The sequence below is a fragment of the Urocitellus parryii genome, chromosome 8, assembly GCF_045843805.1.
Source record: "Urocitellus parryii isolate mUroPar1 chromosome 8, mUroPar1.hap1, whole genome shotgun sequence".
Taxonomy (NCBI): domain Eukaryota; kingdom Metazoa; phylum Chordata; class Mammalia; order Rodentia; family Sciuridae; genus Urocitellus; species Urocitellus parryii.
The window spans coordinates 46,476,834-46,499,940 of NC_135538.1; the positions used below are offsets into that span (position 1 = coordinate 46,476,834).

General features: G+C 34.6%; 1 protein-coding gene across 1 annotated transcript; it reads left to right on the forward strand.

The window, feature by feature from the left end:
• The first annotated feature begins 1,527 nt into the window (after positions 1-1,527).
• Positions 1,528-22,829, forward strand: LOC113178456 (amine sulfotransferase-like). Its single transcript, XM_077802014.1, has 7 exons — positions 1,528-1,619; positions 4,249-4,400; positions 5,968-6,176; positions 9,421-9,547; positions 10,359-10,453; positions 19,726-19,912; positions 21,867-22,829. Exons 2-7 carry the CDS (start codon positions 4,259-4,261, stop codon positions 21,986-21,988), a joined length of 882 nt encoding a protein of 293 aa, XP_077658140.1. The 5' UTR covers positions 1,528-1,619; positions 4,249-4,258; the 3' UTR covers positions 21,989-22,829.
• The last annotated feature ends 278 nt before the right edge of the window (positions 22,830-23,107 follow it).

Consider the following 23,107-nt stretch of genomic DNA (forward strand, 5'->3'; position numbering starts at 1 on the left):
GAAGATTACCTCTACATAGGGAAGAGGCATGGGAGGGAAAAGGAGGGAGAAAGGGAATTGCATGTTTGGTGGAAGGAGACATGTATGAAGATGTGATTAAAAAAAGAATAGTGTTACTCTAGATTAAGTAGATAGAAGAAGAGAAAGCAGAGGGGAGGTGTTGGGGAGATAGGAAGGATAGTAGAATGAAACAGATATAGAAGAAGAGAAAGCAGAGGGGAGGGGTTGGGGAGATAGGAAGGATAGTAGAATGAAACAGACATTATTATTACTGTGTGTATATATGTGACTGATGACCAATGTGATTCTGCAACCTGTGTACTCAGAAAAATGAGAAATTATATCCCATCTGATTCAAATGTATGATATGTCAAGATCATTATACTGTCATGTGTAACTAAGTAAAAAAAAAAAAACACTGCCTCTGCTCATGGAAGCAGCTGTCTTATTCATTTGGCTGTTATCACTGACTGGTCTAAATGTCTCACAGCTGGTAACTATTGGAAATCAGGGAGAAAAAGAGGGAAGAGAGGAAGGCAAAAGAGTCCAAGAACATGAAAAGACCCCCTTATGCATTTGGTTCATTAAAATTTGTATAATGAAAGAAATTCTTATTGAATTTGTAATAATAATAGTCTACTCCTATTTCTACTCTTCACAATGTGTTGATCTTCACAAAATGGACTATTTCAGAAGCACAGACTTAGTTGACAAATCTCATGAGGGATAAGAGACAGGTTTAATATTTATAAACTGAAATTAGCCTCAGATTACACCTTACTTTCTAAACAAGAGGTTTGTACATTGAAAAGATTCAAGATCTCCCCTGGGATCAAATTCTGTATTTATCGGGAACTTGAGAATCATTAGAGAATCATTATCTAAGAACAGCTTGTATGAGCAACAAAAGACTGAGGAATGACTCAAAATTCCATGAGAGATGTTAGAACAGACCTGAGATGAATAACAGTTATGGTGGAAAACAAAAAGGTAATATCCACCATTAAAACAAACAACAGGACATCAATTAGAAAGGGCAACTCTATGTGTAGTGGAAAACAAATTTATGTTCTTAGTGAGTTCATATAACCCACTTGCAAGTTTATATAACCCACTTGCAAGTTTATATAACCACTTACAAGTTTATATAACCCCTAGAGTATTCTGTAGCTACTGCCAGTTAAGCAACAGAAGGCACAAACTTCCTGAGATTATGTAAGAAAGGACCTGAAGAATGATCACCAGCCCTGAGATGGGCTGGAAAGATCCTTACCATCATTCAGGTACAAGGAAGCTGCCCTTGGAAATTTCAAATGCATCCTTGTCTTTGTTTCATAATTGCTGTAATTCAGTAAATGTGCCCTCTCTTCTCTTAAAGGTTTTTAAGTATCTCCAAAGATTTTGATCCCTTTAAAGAACCAGGGATAACCTGATATGCTCTCTCCAGTGTCAACAAAATCTTACCCAATTTATAAGAGCTGAGTAACTCAGGTTCTAGAACACTACTCACTGGCCAAAACAAACTCCATAGGGACTATTTATTCCTCAATGACAGAGCAGTTCCTGTCAGCCTAAAATTTTTGTGAGAGCTGGTTTTCCTTCATCAGCTGATCTCAACAGTGAGTACTAACAGCATAGATTCTGAGCCACTGTCAATTCTCACCACTTTGGAATGAGAGATTACTATCTGTATTTACCTCGTTTTCTCCCTAATTATCTATGAACATACCCTTCCCCTTTTCTTTGGGACTTACAAGATGGAATAAGAAAGAGACACAGACAGGCTTCTTACTTACACAATTGCCTTCTCCTACATGCATCAAAGACATGCAAACTGTACTGAGTAGCCAGAGGGCACCTACCTGAATCCTCCTCACAGCAGCTTTCTCCTTTGCTTCTGTGATACCACAGGTTTTAAATTTCTTTCTCCCTTTAGACTGAAAGTTGAGTGATTAAATTTAACAAAACAAGAAAATAGAAAAATTTCATCCAAAATGTTTGTAGACACTGCCTGATGCTCTTTCTCATCACCCAGCATTTCTCAAACCCTTGGTGATATTTCAGGGTGTGTGTGGTGGTGTTATGGGCTGATAGGAGGGATGTGGTAGGGATCACACTTCACTTTTGGCTTTCTCCTCAACTTATATCTCCTACTATGGGCTTCTCCATTTATCCATGTGACGCAGTATAAATTCTCCCTCACCACAATCTGAAGGCTGAATTCTCCAAGGTTTTTCCTAGAAATGCAGGATGTCAATATCAAAATAGCTCTCCATCTGCCTGTATTGAAAACAATATTTTGATGCATCAGCCTAGCTCCTCTGTCCCCAGTATTCAAAATTTTATGTTTACTAAATGTCAACTTAATGAGGGGAGACCTCTAGCAGCTTAGTAGGGCCTTCATTTTATCTTTCATTTGGTAGCCAAGAAACTAATCATGAAGGCATCACTCAGGTGAGTCTAATATTAATCATTTTCTGTTCTTATTCTGTAAACACTAAACTCTGAATTTCTCCTATTGATCAGGTAACTTGGATTGTTTGTAAAGAACTCAATGTTATTTCTTGACATACAATTTAAACAAAGCCAAATTTACAGCTTTTTAGCAAATTCAGTTTCTTGGTATGCACAGAATCTTAAAAAAATAACTGAAGTCTATACTGGTTCTAAATCTACTATTATTAGAACTTATGGGATTGTCTCAATCTTGTAACCTTCAAGGAAAGATTTCTCAGGAAGATCTAATAGAAATGCTTGGCTGGTCTGAATATTGTAGTTAATCTAAGTGTGGAAATACATAGGGAAGCATTCCTTTTGTGAGCCAACTCAGAGGGGGTAACTGGCATTCTGTTTCCCATCCTTAGAAAGCCCTGCAGTTTCTCCTAGGAACTAGTAAGATAATGAATACATGTGCTATGTCTAGCTGCTGTGGCAATGCCCCTAGAGTCTTATCAGCCTCAACTTTGATATCAGGCACACAGCTCCTGGGACAACCACAATGTTTCACTGAGCTTAAACCTTTCCACATAACAGTAACTTTATATATAAATGGAGGCCCAATGGAAGGCTGGGTATGTGGCTCAAGGGGTAGTGTGCTCACCTGGCATGCATGCGGCCCAGGTTCGATCCTCAGCACCACATACAAACAAAGATGTTGTGTCTGCAAAAACTAAAAAAAATAAATAAATAATCTCTCTCTCTCTCTCTCTCTCTCTCTCTCTCTCTCTCTCTCTAAAAAAGAAAAATAAACTTTATACCATGGACTTTCTTGAGACCTACAAAATGTTCCTAACATTGCACATTGCAATTTAGTCTGTAACTGAGGGATAAGCTGCATAATGTTGCTAAGTCTGTAACCTGCCTAGTAATACAATGAACAGTACATACTAATGATGCCAATGACTTAAAGTAACCTATGGATATAAATAAAGCTGGCAGCTTGGCCATTCTGCCATCTTTCCTCCTTCTGCATCTTGTCTCTGTGTCTCCCTTATTATTTTCCTTACAGAATTTTAATATTTGTCTTTACATTGTTTGCTTTCTGCTTTTGTTTTAGTTTATTATTGAGATTCATACAATTTATGATTTTAAAATCTCCTACTGTAAACTATGATAATTTTCATGAAGTAACTTGTAACTATGAGGGCAGATTTCTGAAGTAAAAACTAATTTAAATAAGCAAAGCATTTTCATTTTTCACTTTCAAAAGTATCTCAGATCCCTAATTAAGAAGTTTCTTTCAGAGACAATGTTATGTATACTCTAGAAAAACATTAGAAATAAAGAATTGAAGAAGTTCTTATTTCTACAACAATCAAAAATATAAGGAATAAAATATAAAACACTAAGAATTTCTCGATAAAAAGTATAAATTCTCTGGCCAAATTATCCCTTCTCCAATCTTTCCAGGTCAGCTAGCTGGACAAGTTTAAATGATTTGGTGGACTTCTCTGAGTTAATTTCCTCTTCTCTATGTTGAGGATCATGATATCTGTTCCTCATGGACCTTTAAGAAGAGTTGTCTCACTTTTCAGCATTTCTGCTGCCTCATCTTTAAAACACTGATACTAGCAATACAGCAATGTTGGCTTATTGTGACGTTTTAAATCATTCATATATGTGCTGTGGTTAGTGTCATTAGTATGTTCATACACATCAGACATTGCAATAGTGCTAGGCATATATTGACCACTCAATAACTATTATTCACTTCTAAAATAACTTGAAATTATATGTTTGCACTTGTAGGTGAAAAAATATGGACAACACAGAGGAATACTTACTTGAATTTAAAGGCTACAATTTTGAAAGGTCTTTTGTTAAAATGCATATAGTAGAAAGTGTGGATGATTTTGAAATTAGAGATGATGATGTCTTCATAATCACCTATCCAAAATCTGGTGAGTGTAAAGAGTGGCCTCATGACAGTAGATTTTTCCTAAGTTTGGTATATGTGTGTGTGTGTGTGTGTGTGTGTGTGTGTGTAAATGTGCTGTTTTTCAGACATCAACAGCAGCCTGACCTACATTTATATATCCATTAAGAATCAGACAAAAGTTAGATGAATCTCAAATCTATACTACCAAAGCTCATTTGCAATGGATATATTGTCAATTCTGTTAATATATATATATATAAAGAAACCAAATGCTGAGCCATGAGCAGGTACTGGGTAAATGCTGACCTGTTGGCTTGGTCCCTTGGACAGACCTGAGACAGTCCAAACTCCTCTTTTCTCTAATTTGGAAATGCTTCCTGAGTTGGAATATTTATCTTCCATAATTATTCATGTTCCAAGATGTTTCATTTTCTTGAGAAGTGTTCCATGACAGCTGCTTCCACTGAATATTCTCAAAATGTTTCAATCAGTAAGGTCTACTAGAAAATAAAATAAAAATGATTTTGAGATTTGTGAAGACCATCATTACAAAGAAGTGGTAAAACACAATCCTAAACAGGTACTCATGAGCCTTATGTAATAGTGACTTCTACTTCAGCAGGGCAGGATACTTGGCTTGGTTTGAGTTTTTACAGTTGCCCATGCAGACTAAGAGATAAAGTGTAGTCATTAAGATTCTATATAAAATGTTTTGCTTATTTATAGTGTGGTTTCCCCAGAACACCACAAAGAAGTTGGTCATACATGATTAGGCCAAACAAGTGAATAAAATGTGATATATATATATATATATATATATATATATATATATATAGCTTTGCTCATGTCAGCGATATATATATATATATTATATATATATATATAGCTTTGCTCATGTCAGGTCCTGCTATTCCTGACATCCTTGAATGCTTAAACAGTTTACAGAAGCACCTTAAGTGGTAAAGAGAAAAGGGGGAGAAAGTGAACTCGCTAATAATTTTGTTAATTCTAAAGGGTAAAGTTCTAAGAAAGAAATCTCAGGAAGGAGAACAAAGAGCCCACAAAATATAGTAAAAGAGACTCAGGAACCAATAACATATTTTAAGGAAATATAGAAGAAATAAGCCCCATGACTCCAAACAGAAAGAAACGACACAGAGAGGGAAATACTAATTTCCCTCATGTGATAAGTACAGGGTGTATGCATGTGTGGAAATATCACACTCTACCCCATCAAAATGTAGAATTATTACTATAAGTTAAGGAAAACATTAAAGATACTAAAAAGGACCTAACATGGAGCAGGAAACAGAGAAGGAGAGGCAGAATTAATCCAAATCATCAGTATCATGGAATCAGAACAAACATAGCTCTTCAAGTGATAAAGGAATTTAGAGTCTTTGATTTTATCTTTATTAACTTTAATGTTTCATAGAGACAAAAAAATGAAAATTGGACAAACTTGTTAGCATACTTAGAGTGTCTAAAAGAAAAGAAAGCTTAAATGATTTTATAGTGAATTACACTATTGTTGACTTAATTTTTTAATGACTAATTGAGTTTGAAAACAAGATGATTTATTTTTTCAGGTACCATCTGGACTCAGCAGATACTAAGCTTGATTTATTTTGAGGGGCATCGTAACAGAACTGAAGATATCAAAACAATGGATAGAGCTCCCTTCTTTGAATACAATATGCACAATTTGGACTTTATCAAAATGCCATCCCCTCGCCTCTTCGCTTCCCACCTGCCATATTATTTAGTTCCAAAAGGTCTGAAGAACAAAAAAGCTAAAGTACGTCCTAGAGCTTAATCTTTTTTTTTTTTTTTTTTTTGCACAAACGAAATAATGTGCTTTAAGTAGATTCCCCAACCTCACTAATCCACAGTTTTCCAAATGTTACAATCATTGTATGTTTAGGACATGGCCTTCCTCAATAAAAGTATATGAAAGTCCTAAAAACTATGCCTGTAATAAGCAACTGTGGATATAATTTGCAATATAATTTTATAGCATATAACAAAAATTCTTTCACATTGGCCATAAAATGCCAATCTTTTATGGTTTCATAGATTTTATTGTGTGCCTTTGCAACAATTAATGTGTATTTGATGGACAGGTAATTTGCAGCCAATGGATGTCTTGTGCTGTAATAAACATTCCTATAAAGGCTTGCACTTTAATTCTCATGCCGTGTTTCAATTAATGTGAAGTTTTCAAATTAAAATGTCTAATATTTTAAGTGTTGACAGGGATTACCTACCTTTTTATAATATATGAATTATACTTCATCAAATAACCGTGTAGGAATGCCTCTGTCTTCACAAGCTTACTAATAATGGGAATTATCAAATTTGCCTAATATGCTAAGTAAGAAAGTAATCTCTCTTTGAGGGAATTTAACTCTTTTTGAATTTTAATAAGATTATCTTTTTATTTTTTATTGGTCTTTAAATATTTTTTCCAGGTTGTCTTATTTACTGTTTTGTGGGAAATTTATTTGTGGCAAAATCTTTCCCTTTATAAAGGAAAGACTTTTTTAATAAATTGTTGAAAACTTTTAACCTTATGTAACCCAACTGTTAATACTTCTTTCATGACTTCTGGTTCTGGTGCTTTACTAAGAAAACACAACACCAACAACAAAGATTATGTAAATGCCCTTCATCTTTTTTCTATTTAACAGTATATTCAACGTCTTTGTTGGTGGGGTGGGAGGAGTGGGGTGGTAACCAGGGACTGAACTCAGGGTCACTCAACCACTGAGCCACATCCCCAGCCCTATTTTGTATTTTATTTAGAAACAGGGTCTTACTGAATAACTTAGCACCTCTCTTTTGACAAGGCTGGCTCTGAACTCATGATGGGATTGATGGCGTGGGACATGGAGCCTGGCTATTTTTAAACTTCTTATGATTATAAATTACATCTGATACTGCTTATGAGAGATGAACATTGCCTTATACTTGTCTAAGGAGTTTGCTGATTGGCCCAAAACAATTTATTAAAGCATTCACTACAGTACCTCTACTGTTTTGAAGCCTATATATTGGTATGCTAAATTTTCATAGTTGGACATGAATTTATTTTACTTATTTATTTTTATGTGGTGCTGAAGATTGAACTCAGAGCCTCATCACTGAGCCACAGCATGAGCCCCAGATAAGGCAAATTTTTCTATCAACTTTTTACAATATAGTTTAGTTCCACAATGATTGACAAATGCGGGTTTTAATTTAAGAGAGATTTGTTCTGGGAAAACAAACAATGCAATATTCTGAGGTTCCTCGAGTTTCATTCTATGTATCAGGTCTACTTTAATGCCATCTATATGTACCTTTTATTGTTCTCAGTGTGCTTTTTACCCACTTATAGATATTTAACATTGAAAAAAAGTATAAAATTTTAATGATCTTGTCAATTTACTCCAATTTTGTGGTTAAATATTTGCATTCAGGCTGCAGTGATAAAAATGTTATATTCTCTTATTTTTAGAGATTTTGGGATATAAGGAGTTTTCTATTTTACTAGGTTTTTACTCTCTGAGGAACTAGCCTTTTTTTAAGCATAATTCAAGTTTCTTTTGTTGTTCATGTATACTTTCATTTTAATTATTCTTTCATTTTAGTATATATCTTCTATCTTCTTTAATTAAATGTCCAGTACATCTATTTCCAGTGTTTATTTTTGTCAATATTAACATTTTAAAATGAATACCATTTTTAGTGTACCTATGGGTGTAATTTTGTTAATGTTTAAATACTTTGTCATTTCAGATTTACCTTATTAATTGGTTTCAGCTCTTTTGAGATTTTTTTTTTAGTTTGAAAGTGTTTGTATAGTTTTCTATCATGGGCAATGGTGTTTACATATTCTAATTTTGGGAATTTATTTAAAAGTTAATTGTCAATTGCATGATCAGTTTTCAAACATGGAATATGTTTCATACATGAGAAAAGAAGATAAATTTTCTGTGTTGGGTACTTATGCAAATTTTAAAAACTAAATAAAATAAAATTTTAATAATCAATTTAACAAATTTATTTTTCCTTTTATTGTTTTGTTAAAGACAATTCTCTGTAAGTGTTCTACTATGATTGTGGCTAAATCAAAATACTTACAGATTTACTGGAAGTTTTCCACTGAAGTTTTTCTATTATGATCATCAGTATACAAATGCTCCTTTTCTGTTGGTCTTTGAAAACAAATTATGGGCCATTCCGTTAAATCATTTGGTGTGCAATTTTACTTAATTTCATTTTATTCCTTATTCTCTAATTCGCTGGGACTTTGCCACATGCTCTTGTTTTCCTTGATTTGAAATGCCATTTTCACTGCTGCATAACTTTACAACTTGAAAGTAGTTTTATCAGATCCGTTCTTTTTCTTCATAGAAAAATCAGAATATTCCAGCATTTGAATATCATTACATGCTGCTATAAGTGTTCTTGAGAATGCCCTTTGGGCACATATGCAGGAGTTTCCCTGGAATATACATCCAAGAAGGGACTACAAAGCCAAAAGTACAAGCATGTTCAGTTCTATGGGATGGGGGCTATATTTTCTTAAGAAAGCAGGTGTATCAATTTCTACTGAAATTGGTAATGGACATGTTTTTATTTCCCCCCCAGTAAAGATACATATCAGACATTTAAATTTTTTCAATGTGTTAGTTATGAAGAGGTATTTTAAAGTGATCTTAACCTACATGTCCAATACTCAGTAATGAGAATAAACCTGTTTTAACAGGTTATTGACCATAATTATTGTGTATTCTGTGAAAGGATTTTGTCCCAATTTTTCATTAGTGGTATTTTTCATATTAACTTTCGTTATACAGTTTGTCTCCTATATATAAAAGTATTTATTTCAACACTTTTTGTAATAGAGAAAAAATTGGGGGAACACCTAATTTTCCATGGCTAGTAGAATGGATTAAAATAATTATGATTCATTCAGCTAATGAATATGATGCAACTGTTAAAAACTTGAAATAATATACTGGAATTGTTAATATTATTTCTAATTCTCCCTGCAGATTCTTTATATCTACAGAAATCCTAAAGATGTTTTGGTTTCCTTTTATCATTTTTCAAATTGGGTGTCTCGATTAAAGCCTTCTGATACTTTTGAGAATTTTATGGAAATGTTTCTAGATGGACAAGGTAACTATGAATTTATTTATCAAGGAATTTAGGGACTATATTTAGAGAGATGGAAAAGGGTAATTGTACAACGGATGCTCTTGAGTAGTTACTATGACACATCAACTTAGTCTGCCACCCAGTGGCTTTTCCTTCCTTGCCAGGACCATGTGGGTTTTGTCAAATTTACAAAGGCATGTTGTTTAGAAAACATTTTGACCATTCCATAAGAGGCTTGCACGTATTCTATCAAATTAAACTATCTACAAATATAATTAAAACAATACATTCCAGAATCACTAATGATCAGGGTGTTTGTGTACATGGAACTGTGGTAAGCCTTCTAGGGCCATGGTGGAGTTTATCACTCCACTACTGATGAGGATTGACTGTTGCAAGACACTTGTAATGAAAAGTATCTCGATCTCACTCACTTAAAGACTACATTCAGGTTCTGTCTCATTGTAAACAGGTAACTTCCCTATCCCGAGATCTTAGAGAATGAGAAGAAAAATAGACATGTGTATTTTCTGGTGGATATAGGAAAGTGGAGGAACTTGCTTTAAGGAAATATGATTTAAACTTAGATCCAGGGGCTTTCTCATTTCTTTATTGCTGCCTTCCTGCATCCGTAAGGGCGATTTTCATGGTCACTTCTCTATGAAAATCATGATTGTTCCCCTAAGCAGTAATCATTTCAAAACAGTAATATAGTTGTCCAGTGCTTGGGCCTTTATTTTTGTTTTTGTGACTATAAGGAGGAAAAGACAGAATACTTTGCTGTTCAATAAGTGCTACATCTTCACCTTGTTACTAATTAATTTTTGCACAGTGGTGGGAAGTCGTTGGTTTGATCACATAAGAGGCTGGTATGAACACAGACATGACTTCAATATTCAGTTCATGAGCTATGAAGATATGAAAAAGGTAAAATAAGAAGTATTTTTAAAATTTCATTTTTGTAAATTTTTTTTCTCCTGTCAGGAAAACTCATTCTCCTAGTCATTTATGAAAATACATATTTCGTAGGCTTTTGGGGATAAGTGGGGGTTCTAATTTCCTGCTTATCCATTAATTACTGGTTTTCCTCAAGGGTTTGTTCTCAAACAGTCACCATTATTATCATGTAACAACTGTAGCATTAAAGGCAACCTCAAATATCTAGGATACTAGTCTTTGTAAAACATTTTTATTAATATTAATTACATATTAATGGATTTTGTTTTCTGATTTCTATATGACCATACAACATGCACTGATCATATCCAATCTCTCCTTCTTCCACTCTCTTACCTCCCCTTCGCCCTGGACCCTTCAGAGGCCCTAGTATTCATGATTCTACTTTCAGTCAATATTTGTTGTTGTTCTCATGTGTGCTGCTTGTGCTATTTGTCTTTCTATGTCTGGCTTATTTTAGTAACATCATGTCTTCCAGTTCCATGAATTTTGCTGGAGAATTTCATTTTTTATATCTGAATAATAGTCCAGTGTGTGTGTGTGTGTGTGTGTGTGTGCACGCGCGGGTGTGATAATTTCATCTTTTCATCTGTTGATAAACACCATGTAGGCTGAATCCTTATCTGTAATGAATAGCGGTACAATAAACACAGGCATGTGAGTTGTCTCTTGTATGGTGCACTGTTTCTTTTTGATATATACCCAGGAATGTGCAGTTGGATTATACAGTAGTTCTGTTTTTAGTTTAGTTTTTTTTTGAGGATACACCAAACTGTTTTCCATGGTAATTATACTTAATAAAGTTCATCAAGGAGCACTAAGGCACGAGGCATGAAGTCACTACTAAGAGAGGATAATTATTGCTGAAGATGAGGGTGAGCCCTGTGAGGCACGTTCTTCCTGTAAAGAGAAATCTTAAAAACTAGTTCTCATGTGAAGTCATAGAATGCTTATATGCTGGTTAAAGATTCTAAACTGCCTGAAAACTTTGTGTAATTCAAACACAAGACAGGTGAAGCTTATTGTTCTGTGGACTCTGGTTGGTATGTTGATTCATTAATATATCATTTATTTAGTTACTTTAAAAAAATCACTGAATGATTGCTCTGTGCCTTGCACTGAATCATGAGTAATAGAAGAATGAATCTTTTATAGACAGAACTCATAATCTGTCAGGGAAAACAAGTACTCACCAAGCTACTATATGTATTTCAAAAGTAATAAGTGCAAATATTAAGGAAATGTCCAATTCAATGTCAATGTGCATATGTACTGAGGGTATCTAGTATACTCAAAAGTAATGTCTTTTTTTTTTCTTTCCTGAAATAAAGAACATGGGAAATGCAAGCTAATAAATAAGAGCTAAGTGAAAGGAGAAAAAAAAACATGGGAGAGACTTATAAGATAAGAAAAAAGGAAAGTACATGAGACCTTTGAGGACCTAAGGGAAGAACTTGAACAATGTGGGAGAGATGAAAGTTTAATAAAGGGGGGTTTTATAGGAGCCAGATTTTATAAGATCTGTAGGCTATGTTAATGAGAGTGATTTCTTTAATGTTAAAAGTAGTAAGGAGACTCTTAAGAGCTATTAAGAAGGGTAGCCATAGATTATACTTAATATTTTTGAATATTATTTACATTTATGAGTTGAAGAGGAAAAATAGTGAATATAAGGAAACCAGAATAGACAGAGACCAGTGTATTAATCCACTGAACATCGGTGGTGGCTTGGATTGGAGTAGTGTCATTGTGAATGAAGAGAATACAGAGTTTTGAGGCACAGTTAAGATGTAAAAAGAAAAGGGATCATCTTCTCTAACTCCATCCATTTACCTGCAAATGCCATGATTTTATTGTATTTAATTGCTAAGTAATATTCCATTGTGTATATATGCCACATTTTTTTTTATCCATTCATCCATTTAATGGCATCTAGTTTGGCTTCACAGTTTAGCTATTGTGAATTGTGCTGCTATAAATATTGATGTGTCTGTGCCCCTGTAATATGCTGTTTTTAAGTCCTTTAGGTATAGTGGGATAGCTGGATCAAATGGTCATTCCATTCCCAGATTTCCAAGGAATCTCCATACTGCTTTCCATATTGGATATACCAATTTGCAGTCTCACCAGCACTGTATGAGTATACCTTTTCCCCACATCCTTGCCAACACTTATTGTTGTTTGTCTTCATAATAGCTGCCAATTCTGACTGAAGTGAGATGCTATCTTAGAGTAATTTTGAGTTGCATTTCTCTAATTCCTAGTGACGATGAACATTTTTTCATATATTTGTTGATTGATTATATATCTTCTTCTGAGAAGTGTCTGTTCATGTCCTTGGCCCATTTGTTGATTAGGTTATTTGTTTTTTTGGTTTTTAGCTTTTTGAATTCTTTATATACCCTAGAGATTAGTGCTATATCTGATGTGTGAAGGGTAAAATTTGGAAATTGGGGCCTAATCTCACGTGATGAAGATTAGGGCCTACTTTTTCTTCTATTGGACACAGAGTCTCTGGTTTAATTCCCAGATCCTTGATCCACTTTGAGTTGAGTTTTGTGCCTGGTGACAGATAAGGGTTTAATTTCATTTTGTTGCATATGGATTTCCAGTTTTCCTAGCAACAGTTATTAAAGAGGCTATCTTTTCTCCAATGCATGTTCTGGGCACCTTGTCTAACATAAGATAATTGTAATTGTTTGGGTTAGTCTCTGTGTCCTCTATACTGTACCATTGGTCTACCAGTCTTTTTTGGTGGCAATACCATGCTATTTTTGTTACTATTGCTCTATAATATAGTTTAAGGTCTGATACAGTGATGCCACCTGCTTCACTCTTCCTTCTAAGGTTTGCTTTAGCTTATGGGTCTCTTATTTTTCCAGATGAATTTCATGATTGCTTTTTCTATTTCTATGAGGAATGCCATTGGGAATTTGATTGTAATTGCATTAAATCTGTTATAGTGGTTTTCATAGTATGATTATTTTGATGATATTAATTCTGCCTATCTAAGAGCAAGGTAGATCTTTCCATCTTCTAAGGTCTTCTTTCACTTATTTTTTTTTTAGGGTTCTGTAATTTTCATTATATAGATCTTTCACCTCTTTCATTGATTCCCAAGTATCTTTTTTTTTGAGGTTATTGTAAATGAGGTAGTTTTCCTCATTTCCTTCTCAGAGGATTTGTCACTAATATACATAAATGGCTTTGATTTATGGGTGTTGATTTTATATCTTGCTACTTTGCTTAATTTATTTATTAGTTCTAGAAGTTTTCCAGTTAAACTTTTAGGGTCTTCTAGGTATGGAATCATATCATCAGCAAATAGTGCTAATTTAATTTCTTCTTTTCCTATACATATCCCTTTAATTTCTTTCATCTTTCTAATTACTCTGGCCAGTGTTTCAAATACTATGTTGAATAAAAGTGATGAAAGAGGGTATACCTGTCTTGTTCCAGTTTTCAGAGGGAATGCCTTTAATTTTTCTCCATTTAGAATTTTGTTGGCCTAGGGCTTAGTACAAATAGCTTTTATGTTGTTGAGATATGTTCCTGTTATCCCTTATTTTTCTAGTTTTGAACATAAAGGGGTGTTGTATTTTGTCAAATGCTTTTTATGCATCTATTAAGATGATCATATGATTCTTACCTTTAAGTCTATTGATGTGATGAATTACATTTATTGATTTTTGCATGTTGAACCAAACTTGCATCCCTGGGATGAACCCCACTAGATCATGGTACGTGATCTTTTTGATCTGTTTTTGTATTCGATTTACCAGAATTTTATTGAGAATATTTGCATCTATTTTCATTAGAGATTTTGGTCTAAAGTTTTGTTTTTCTTTTTTTCTTTGTTTCTTTCTTTCTTTCTTTTGTTCTTTCGTTCTTTCTTTCTTTCTTTTTATGTGTCTTTGCCTGGTTTTGGAATCAGGGTGATATTGGCCTCATATAATGAGTTTGGAAGTGCTGCCTCTTTTTCTATTTCCTGAAATAAATTAAAGAATATTGGTATTAGTTCTTCTTTAAAGGTCTTTTAGAACTCGGCTGTGTATCCATCTGGTCCTGGGCTTTTCTTGGTTGGTAGACTTTTGATGGTGTCTTCTATTTCATCACTTGAAAGTGTATATCATTGTGATTCAAGTTGGACAAATTATATGACTCTAGAATTTGTCGATGCCTTCAATATTTTCTATTTTATTGTAGTAAAAGCTTTCAAAATAATTTCTAATTGTCTTCTGTATTTCTGCAATGTCTGTTGTGATATTTCCTTTTTCATCACATGTTAGTGATTTGAGTTTTCTCCTTCTCTTCGTCAGCATGGCTAAGGGTCTGTCAATTTTATTTATGTTTTCAAAAAAAACACAACATTTTGTTCTGTCAATTTTTTCAATTGTTTCTTTTGTTTCAATTTTGTTGATTTCATCTCTGATTTTAACTATTTCCTGTCCTCCTTCTTTTGGTGTTGATTTCTTCTACTTTTTCTAAGGCATTAAGAGTAATGTTAAGTCCTTTCTTTGTTGAATTTGTCTTCTTTTAAGGAATGAACTCCATGCAATAAACTTTCCTCTTAGAACTGCTTTCATAGTGTCCCAGAGATTTCAGTATGTTGTATCTGTGTTCTCATTCACCTCTAAAAATTTTTTAATCTCCTCCTTGCTGTCTTCTGGAACCAATTGTTCATTCAGTAGAATATTATTTAGTCTCCAGGTGTGGGAGTGTATTTTATTTCTTATTTTATCATTGATTTCTAATTTCATTCCATTATGATCTGATAGAATGCAGGATAGTATCGATACTTTTTTATATTTGCTAAGGGTTGCTTTGTGGCATAGTATATGGTCTATTTTAGAGAAGGTTCCATGTGATGCTGAGAAGAAAGTGTATTCTCTCATTGAAGGATGAAGAAGTCTATATATGTCAGTTAAGTCTAGGTTATTGAGTGTATTATTGAGTTCTATAGTTTCTTTGTTCAGCTTTTGTTCAGAAGATCTATCTATTGATGAAACAGGTGTGTTAAAGTCACCCAAAATCATTTTGTTGTGGTCTATTTGGCTCATGAATTTGAGAAGAGTTTGATGAACATAGATGCTCCATTGTTTGGGGCATATATATTTATAATTGTTAAGTCTTGTTGGCATATGGTTCCCTTGAGCAGAATGTAGTGTCCGTCTTTATCCTTTTTGATTGACTTTAGTTTGAAGTCTACTCTATTTGAAGGAGGATGGAAACCCCTGCTTGTTTCCACAGTCCATGTGAGTGGTATGATTTTTCCCAACACTTCATCTTCAGTCTGTGGATGTCTTTTCCTATGAGATGAGTCTCTTAGAGGTAGCATATTGTTGGGCCTTTTATTTTTTTTTTTTGATCCAATCTGTTACTTTATGTCTTTTGATTGGTGAGTTTAGGCCATTAACATTCAGGGTTATTATTGAGACATGATTTGTATTCCCAGTCATTTTTGTTTATTTTTGGAATTTAACGTGACTTGGTTTCTTCTCTGATTAGATTTTCCTTTAGTGTAATACCTTCCTCTGCTGATTTTCATCATTGTTTTTAATTTCCTCTTAGAATATGTTGCTGAGGATATTCTGTAGTGCAGGGTTTCTAGTTGTAAATTCTTTTAACTTTTTTTTATCATGGAAGGTTTTTATTTCATCATCAAATCTAAAGCTTAGTTTTGTTGGATATAAGATTCTTGGTTGGCATCCATTTTCTTTCAGGGCTTGGTATATGTTGTTTCATGATATCATGTCTTTGAAGGTCTGGGTTGAAAATATGCTGAGATACAAATTGGTCTCCCACTATATGTGATCTGATTCCTCACTCTTGTGGCTTTTAAGATTCTATCCTTATTCTGTATGCTAGGCATTTTTGTTATAATGTGCCTTGGTGTAGATATGTTGTAATTTTGTGTATTTGGTGCCCTGTAACCTTCTTGTATTTGGTTTTCCAATTCATTCTTCATGCTTGGGAAATTATTTGATATTAACTCATTGAAGAGTTTGTACATTACTTTGGTTTGAAACTCTGTGCCTTCCTCTATCCCAGTAAATCTTAGATTTGATCTTTTGATGCTGTCTCATAATTCTTGGATGTTCTATTCATGGTTTCTAACTTTCTTCACTGTGTGATCAACTTTATTTTCCAGATTGTATACTTTGTCTTCATTATCTGACATTCTTTTTTCCAAGTGATCTAGTCTGTTGGTTATGCTTTCTATTGAGTTTTTTATTTGATTTACTGTATCCTTCATTTCAAGGATTTCTGACCTTTTTTTTCAGAGTCTCTGTCTCTCGGAGGAATCTTTTGCTACCTATATTTTCTCTCTTACATCATTGTTGGAGTGATCAACTTTTGCCTGTATTTGCTCATTTAGGTCATCATTTAATTCACAAATCATTTTAATTATGAACCTTCTGAACTCCTTCTCTGACATTTTATCAACTCACTGCCCATGGTTCTTTTATTGTAGTGTCCTGGTTTGTTTGGGGCACTTTCCTCCCTTCTTTTTTCATGGTGTCTATATGTCTTCTTTTCTTGCAGTGTGCATTTGAGATATTACAGTTTATTCCCTATATTCTTATAGTACCTGTGCAGATTGTCTGTACCACACCTTGAAGTTGGGCTTCCAGACCCCTGCTGGTGTCCTTCAATGTATGCTACTGCATCCAAAGTTGGTGGCAGCAATAGCAGAGGTAACTTGAGATAATATTAAAGGTGCCCCAAGATGGAAGCAATGTCTTACAGAGATGGGGCTGAAAGGGTGGGCCTCACACTCCCTTTGGGATGCCTGCTCTGAGATGCAGCTGCTTGTAGGCCCTGTCTGTTGTAAAAATGTTAGGGGCTACTGCATGGGGAAGGCTATCATAATGACTGCAGTGTCCCAAGATGGAAGTGGGTTAGGCTTAGGTTCCCATGTGGGGGAGGGGGTGAACTTGTACCTACCGTGGACATGGATTCTGCGCAAGTTTGTGTGGACAGATCTGGGCTAGCCTTGGACTCCTACAGTAGTCTGCTGGTTGGAAGAGGTGGTCCTATGCCAGAGGCTGGGCTCCCGTGAGTGTGGTGGTTGTACGTCAGTGTGGGTGGATCTGGGCCATTGGGCTTGACCTCCCGAGGTAGTCTGCTGGTCAGAAGAGGCAGTCCTCTTCCAGAGGCTAGGCTCTGGTGGGTGTTTGCCCCGCAGGTGGAGGGATGGACCTGGGCCTACTGGGTCCCTTACAGGCTTGTGTAGGCAGTCTGGGCTGGGTCTCAGCTCCTGTGATAATCTGCTGGACAGAAGAGGCAATCCTAGGCTGGAGGATGGGCTGGAGCAGGTTCTTGCAGGTGAAGGGATGGACTTGGGCCTACTGTGAGTCTGGGTCCCCCACAGGCTGGTGGATCTGGGATGCTTGACCTCCCCCAGTAGACCGCTGTTTGAAAGAGGCGATCCTGCAACACAGGCTAGGCTTTGGCTGGTGTCCGCTGTGCCAGTGGAGGGGTGGACCCAGGCCTACTGTGAGCCTGGGTCCCACATGGGCTGGTGTGGATGGTCCCAATTTTAAGTTAGTTTTAATATGTGGCATAGGATCAGGATCAATTTCAAGCTTTTGCATGCAGTCATTCAATTTTCCTATTACCTTTTGTTGAGGAAACTGTCCTTTTACTATGAAATGTTCTTGGCATTCATGTCAAAAATCATTTGACCACATGTGTGAGAGCTGGTTTCTGTGAACTCTATTCAACTCTATCGATTCATACTTCCAAATTTATGGCATTATCAGACTATTTAGATGACCATTATTTTGTAGTAAGTTTGAAATATGGAAGTGTGAAAACGGAGAATATAGTATTCTTTTTCAAGTCTAACTATTCAGGATGCCTTGGAGTTTTATAAGAATATTGTGATGGATTGTTCTTCTTCTTTTTTTTTTTTTGCAAAAAATATCATTGGGATTGTGATAGAGTGCATTACATCTATCTGTGAATTGTTTTACATTGTATTTTTTTTAATTCCAGTCATCAGTATAGGATATTGTTTCATTTATTTGTTTGCTTTTACTTTTCAGTAATGTTTTGTAGGTTTCAATAGGCGACACTCTTACCTCCTTGTTCATTCCTTGGAGTTTTAGTCTTTCTTCTTGTGATTATTAGTATAATTGTTTCTTAATTTCCTTTTAGGTTTACTCATTGTTAGTGTATAGAAATTCAACTGATTTTTACAAGTTGGTTTGATTTTTGAATCTACAACTTGATTAAGTTTCTTTCTTGTTATGTTCTTTTTGGTATGTGTATGTGAGTGGTTTTGGGGGGGATTTTCTACATATAAGATAATCTTATGGGTTAACAGGGATCATTTCATTATCTTTATTTTCTATTTCAATACCTTTTTTTCTTTTTTATTGCTTAGTACCTCCAGCTAGTATTTCTAGTATCATAATAAACAGAAGTGGAAAAACTGAATTGGACTTACTCCACATCTCAGATGAAAATCTTCCTCTCTCAGTTGAGTTTGCTGTTAGCTACAGGTATTCCATATAAGACCTTTTTCATGTTGAGGTAGTTTCATTCCATTGCAGATTTATTGAGCATTTCATCATACAAAGATGTTGGGGTTTTTTAAAGCTAAAATTTTATTGTCTGAGTAAATATCAGTAAGTATTTTTTAACAGTTAATTTTTTTTCATTTTTTGTTTTAATTATTAACACATAACAGTACAATGACCTTGACATATTATACATTTGAATCAGATGGGATATAATTTCTCATTTTTCTGAGTATACAGATTGCAGAATCACATTGGTCATACATTTGCATATATACACACAGTAATAATAATATCTGTTTCATTCTACTATCCTTCCTATCTACCCCACCCCTCCCCTCTCTACCTAATCTAGGGTAATGCTATTCTTTTTATTTTTCTTTCTCACATCTTCTTACATGTATTTTGTATAACAATGAGGGTCTCCTTCCACCATCCATGCAATTCCCTTTCTCCCTCCCTTTCCTTCCCATCCCTCTTTCCTATGTAGAGGTAATCTTCTTCCCATGCTCAAAGATGTTGGGTTTTGTTAAATGTTTTTTGAGCATCAATTGAGATAATCATGTCAGTTTGTTTCCCCTTTCTCTTCTCATAACAAACTGCATGGTTCATGTGATACGATGACACTTCTTTGCATTCCAGGAATCAATTTCACTAGAATATGAAAATGTTGTGTGTTTAGCTGTAACTCATGCATACTCATGACTCTTTCAGGACCTCAGAAGTGAAGTGCTGAAAATCTGTAGATTTCTTGAGAAAGAACTTAGTGAAGAAGTTGTGGATACTGTTGTGAAACAGGCTACATTTAGGAACATGAAGACTAATCCACAAGCAAATTATAATGATATTGTAAAATATGAAATTGGAACAAGAAGTGATAAAGGACATTTTCTGCGCAAAGGTACTATTCAGTAGTTTATAGTAGCAAGATGTAAGCTGTCATTCAAGTCCTTGGTACCTAGGAGAAATAATAAGTGCTTCCAATATGTTTCTCCAAGTAACGGTGACATTTGGTACCTAGAGAAATTAAGCCCCTATTTGAGAGTAGGTCTGAAGAGTTTTTCAAGAAACCTAAGTATTTTAGTACACAATCTGACACATTAACTTGCTTAATTAATATTGCCTTATATGTAAGCCACATGAGCCTGTTTAGGTATAACAAATGACAGGAACACTAATCCTTGTTTTCCCTTTTTTCTTCTAAACAATCTAGGAAGTAAACTTAATGTGTATTTTGCTCTGCTGGGAGGATTTTGGATTACTGGGTTCCCGTGTGTCAGATTGCAACATCACAAAGAGTGTTATCTTATTAGTGCTATCTGCTATGAAATCAGTTACTTCAAAAAGTTATTGAAATCATTTTCACTGTGATCTTATTACATGCCTGCATTAGTGGTCAAGAATGAATATTATTTCTCTTGTAACTGATACCTTTTAAATTCAAATTATTACTACTACTACTACTACTACCAGGATTGAACTCAGGGGCACTCAAGTACTAAGCCACATTCCCAGCTGCTATTTTGTATTTTATTTAGAAACAGGATATCACTGAGTTGCTTAGAGGCTCACATTGCTGAGGCTGGCTTTGAACTCAACGTCCTCCTGCCTCAGCATCTTGACTGCTGGGATTACAGGCATACACCACCACACCTGGCTTCAAATTGTTAATTTTTAATTTAATCATTTAGTGTATAAACATTCTAAACACTTCACTTCTACTTTATTCACATTTTATGTCATAATTGGCTCATAATTTACCAATAGGATGATGGATATTAATTTATGAACAATTATATAAACATCTTATGGACATTGCCCTAGATATTGATATATTTTAAAATTCTTATTTTTTTGGTGACATTTATTATCAATTCTCCCTTTTCATTCCTCAGCTACAGCAGATAAAAAGTAATTCTCATAACCCTAAGAGCTTGTTATCTACTCCAAAGGCCAATAATAATGTCTACACAAATGAACCTGATAACTGGAAATGCCAAGTTAGTTTTCACTTAAGAATGGTGTGATGTAATCCCTGCAGCTCACAAGGCTGAGGCAGGAAGAATGCAAGTTCAAAGCCAGCCTCAGCAAAAACAAGGTGCTAAGCAACTAAATAAATAAAGTACAAAATAGGGCTGGTCGAGTACCCATGAGTTCAATCTACAATGCACCCTTCCCCCAAAAAAGAATGGCATAATGATGGTTTAATTTTGTATAAAATAAAGATGCAGAAAGGGAAGCTCTGGTGCTATATATGACTTTAATTTGTTAGTTGAAAATATTTGAGTCTTTTTTTTCAAATTTAAGAAGAAAGAAATACTTATCTTGGAGGGTTTTAGTAAGAACTATATTACAGTTGATAAATGTGGTTCACTTAGTGTGAGGTTCACTTAGTATATATACAAGAGTATATATACTAAAACATACTTGTAAAATTCTAATATAGTCATATCCTGTATAGTTTTTTCCTCTTAAGGATCACATAGTGGGAAAGGCTAACATACAGGGAAGTGAATTTTAAATCTATTTACTGCATTATTGTGTTCCTAGATTCTTTATTCAATCATTCCTGTGTAAGAAAAGATGAGGTCTCCAATCCTGTGGACACGAGCAAATATTTAGCTTGGTTGAAAAGAGATTAACACAGTAATATCCAATTTTTTAATTCTATGAACACGATAATATTCACATATTATTACAAAGTTGCCACAAGAGGTATATTGGTTGCTCCATTTAAATTTGACAGGTGTTCCACATCTGGGACAATGGGACACATGGGTTCAAATGGTTGAGGCAGTCTTTAACATGAAGTGGTCTTTATTCACCAAAGTGCCATTTCGTTCTTATCCCATTAGGTACAATTGGAGATTGGAAACATCATTTTACTGTGGAGCAGAATGAAAGATTTGACCAGATATTCCAAAGGGAAATGAAATACATTTCCCTGAAGTTCATCTGGGATATAAATGAGGAGTAGAATTCTAATCAAACTATAAAAGAATCATATAAACTTTAATCAGAGGCTATACCTTAACATACATAATAATAATAACATACATAATACCTATTTAATTACTAATTATAAAACTTAACTAACAAAATAAATAAACTATGCTTAGATTAGTTGCCATGAATTCTTTAAAATTAAAAAAAGAGATTAGTTTTACTTTAAAATTAAAATTACAAATCAGAAATTAAATTGCTTTTGATGCTTTGGTATCCTGCATGAAAATGGCAAAACAGAAAGCATAAAACATGAGTTGCAAATGTCTTCAGAGACGATTCTGTATTGTGCATTTTCCTTTACTCACAATTAAACTCAGGATCAATTAAACATTAAAAATAATTTTATTCTTGTACTTAAATTCTAATTCTTTGGTTTCAAAATCAATGTGGATATTCAAATGTGATGTAGAATAAATGGAGATATCCTACATAAACAGGTACTTATTTTTAATAATTTTACAGATCACAGTTTGCACTAGTTTTTTTTCTGGCTAGTCAGGATGGCATGCACCTGTAACCTCAGGACTCAGGAAGCTGAGGCAAGAGGATAACAAGTTCTAGCCAGCCTCAGCTCCATACAGAGATCCTGTCTCAAAAGTTTTAGAAAAGAAGAGAAGGCTTGGGGTTATAGTTCAGTAGTAGAACTCCCCTGTGTTTATTCCCCAGTACTGAAACACCACTGCCACCACAATAAAAGTTCTATCCATAATGTATCACTCAGTAAAACTACATCACAGAAATTTAACAGTTGAATATTTAATAAAAGTTTAGTAGATTTATAAGCCTTTAAGGGTAGCACCATACAAAGTCATCAAATGGAAACAACCTGTGTTACTTGTCCTTCCATTATTATAACAAAATACCAGAGATAATAAATTCATAAGAAAGGAAAAGTCCATTTTGGATCATTGTTTCAGAGGTTTCAGACACAGTCACTTGACTCAGTGGATTATGGGCTGTAGTGAAACAATGGAGTGGAGTAAGCTGCTCCCTTCGAGGCATCTGGGAAGGAAAAAGAGAGAAAGAAGAAAAGTCCGGGGCCCTAATACTCCCCAAAGGAATGGCCCTGATGACTTAACTTCCTCCATCT

Bases quoted from the DNA above. Each gene is read 5' to 3' on its own strand.
- LOC113178456 (XM_077802014.1), top strand. From the start codon at position 4,259: ATGGACAACACAGAGGAATACTTACTTGAATTTAAAGGCTACAATTTT. The intron at 4,401-5,967 runs GTGAGTGTAAAG...TTATTTTTTCAG, and splicing joins AATCACCTATCCAAAATCTG to GTACCATCTGGACTCAGCAG. The intron at 6,177-9,420 runs GTACGTCCTAGA...TTCTCCCTGCAG, and splicing joins TGAAGAACAAAAAAGCTAAA to ATTCTTTATATCTACAGAAA.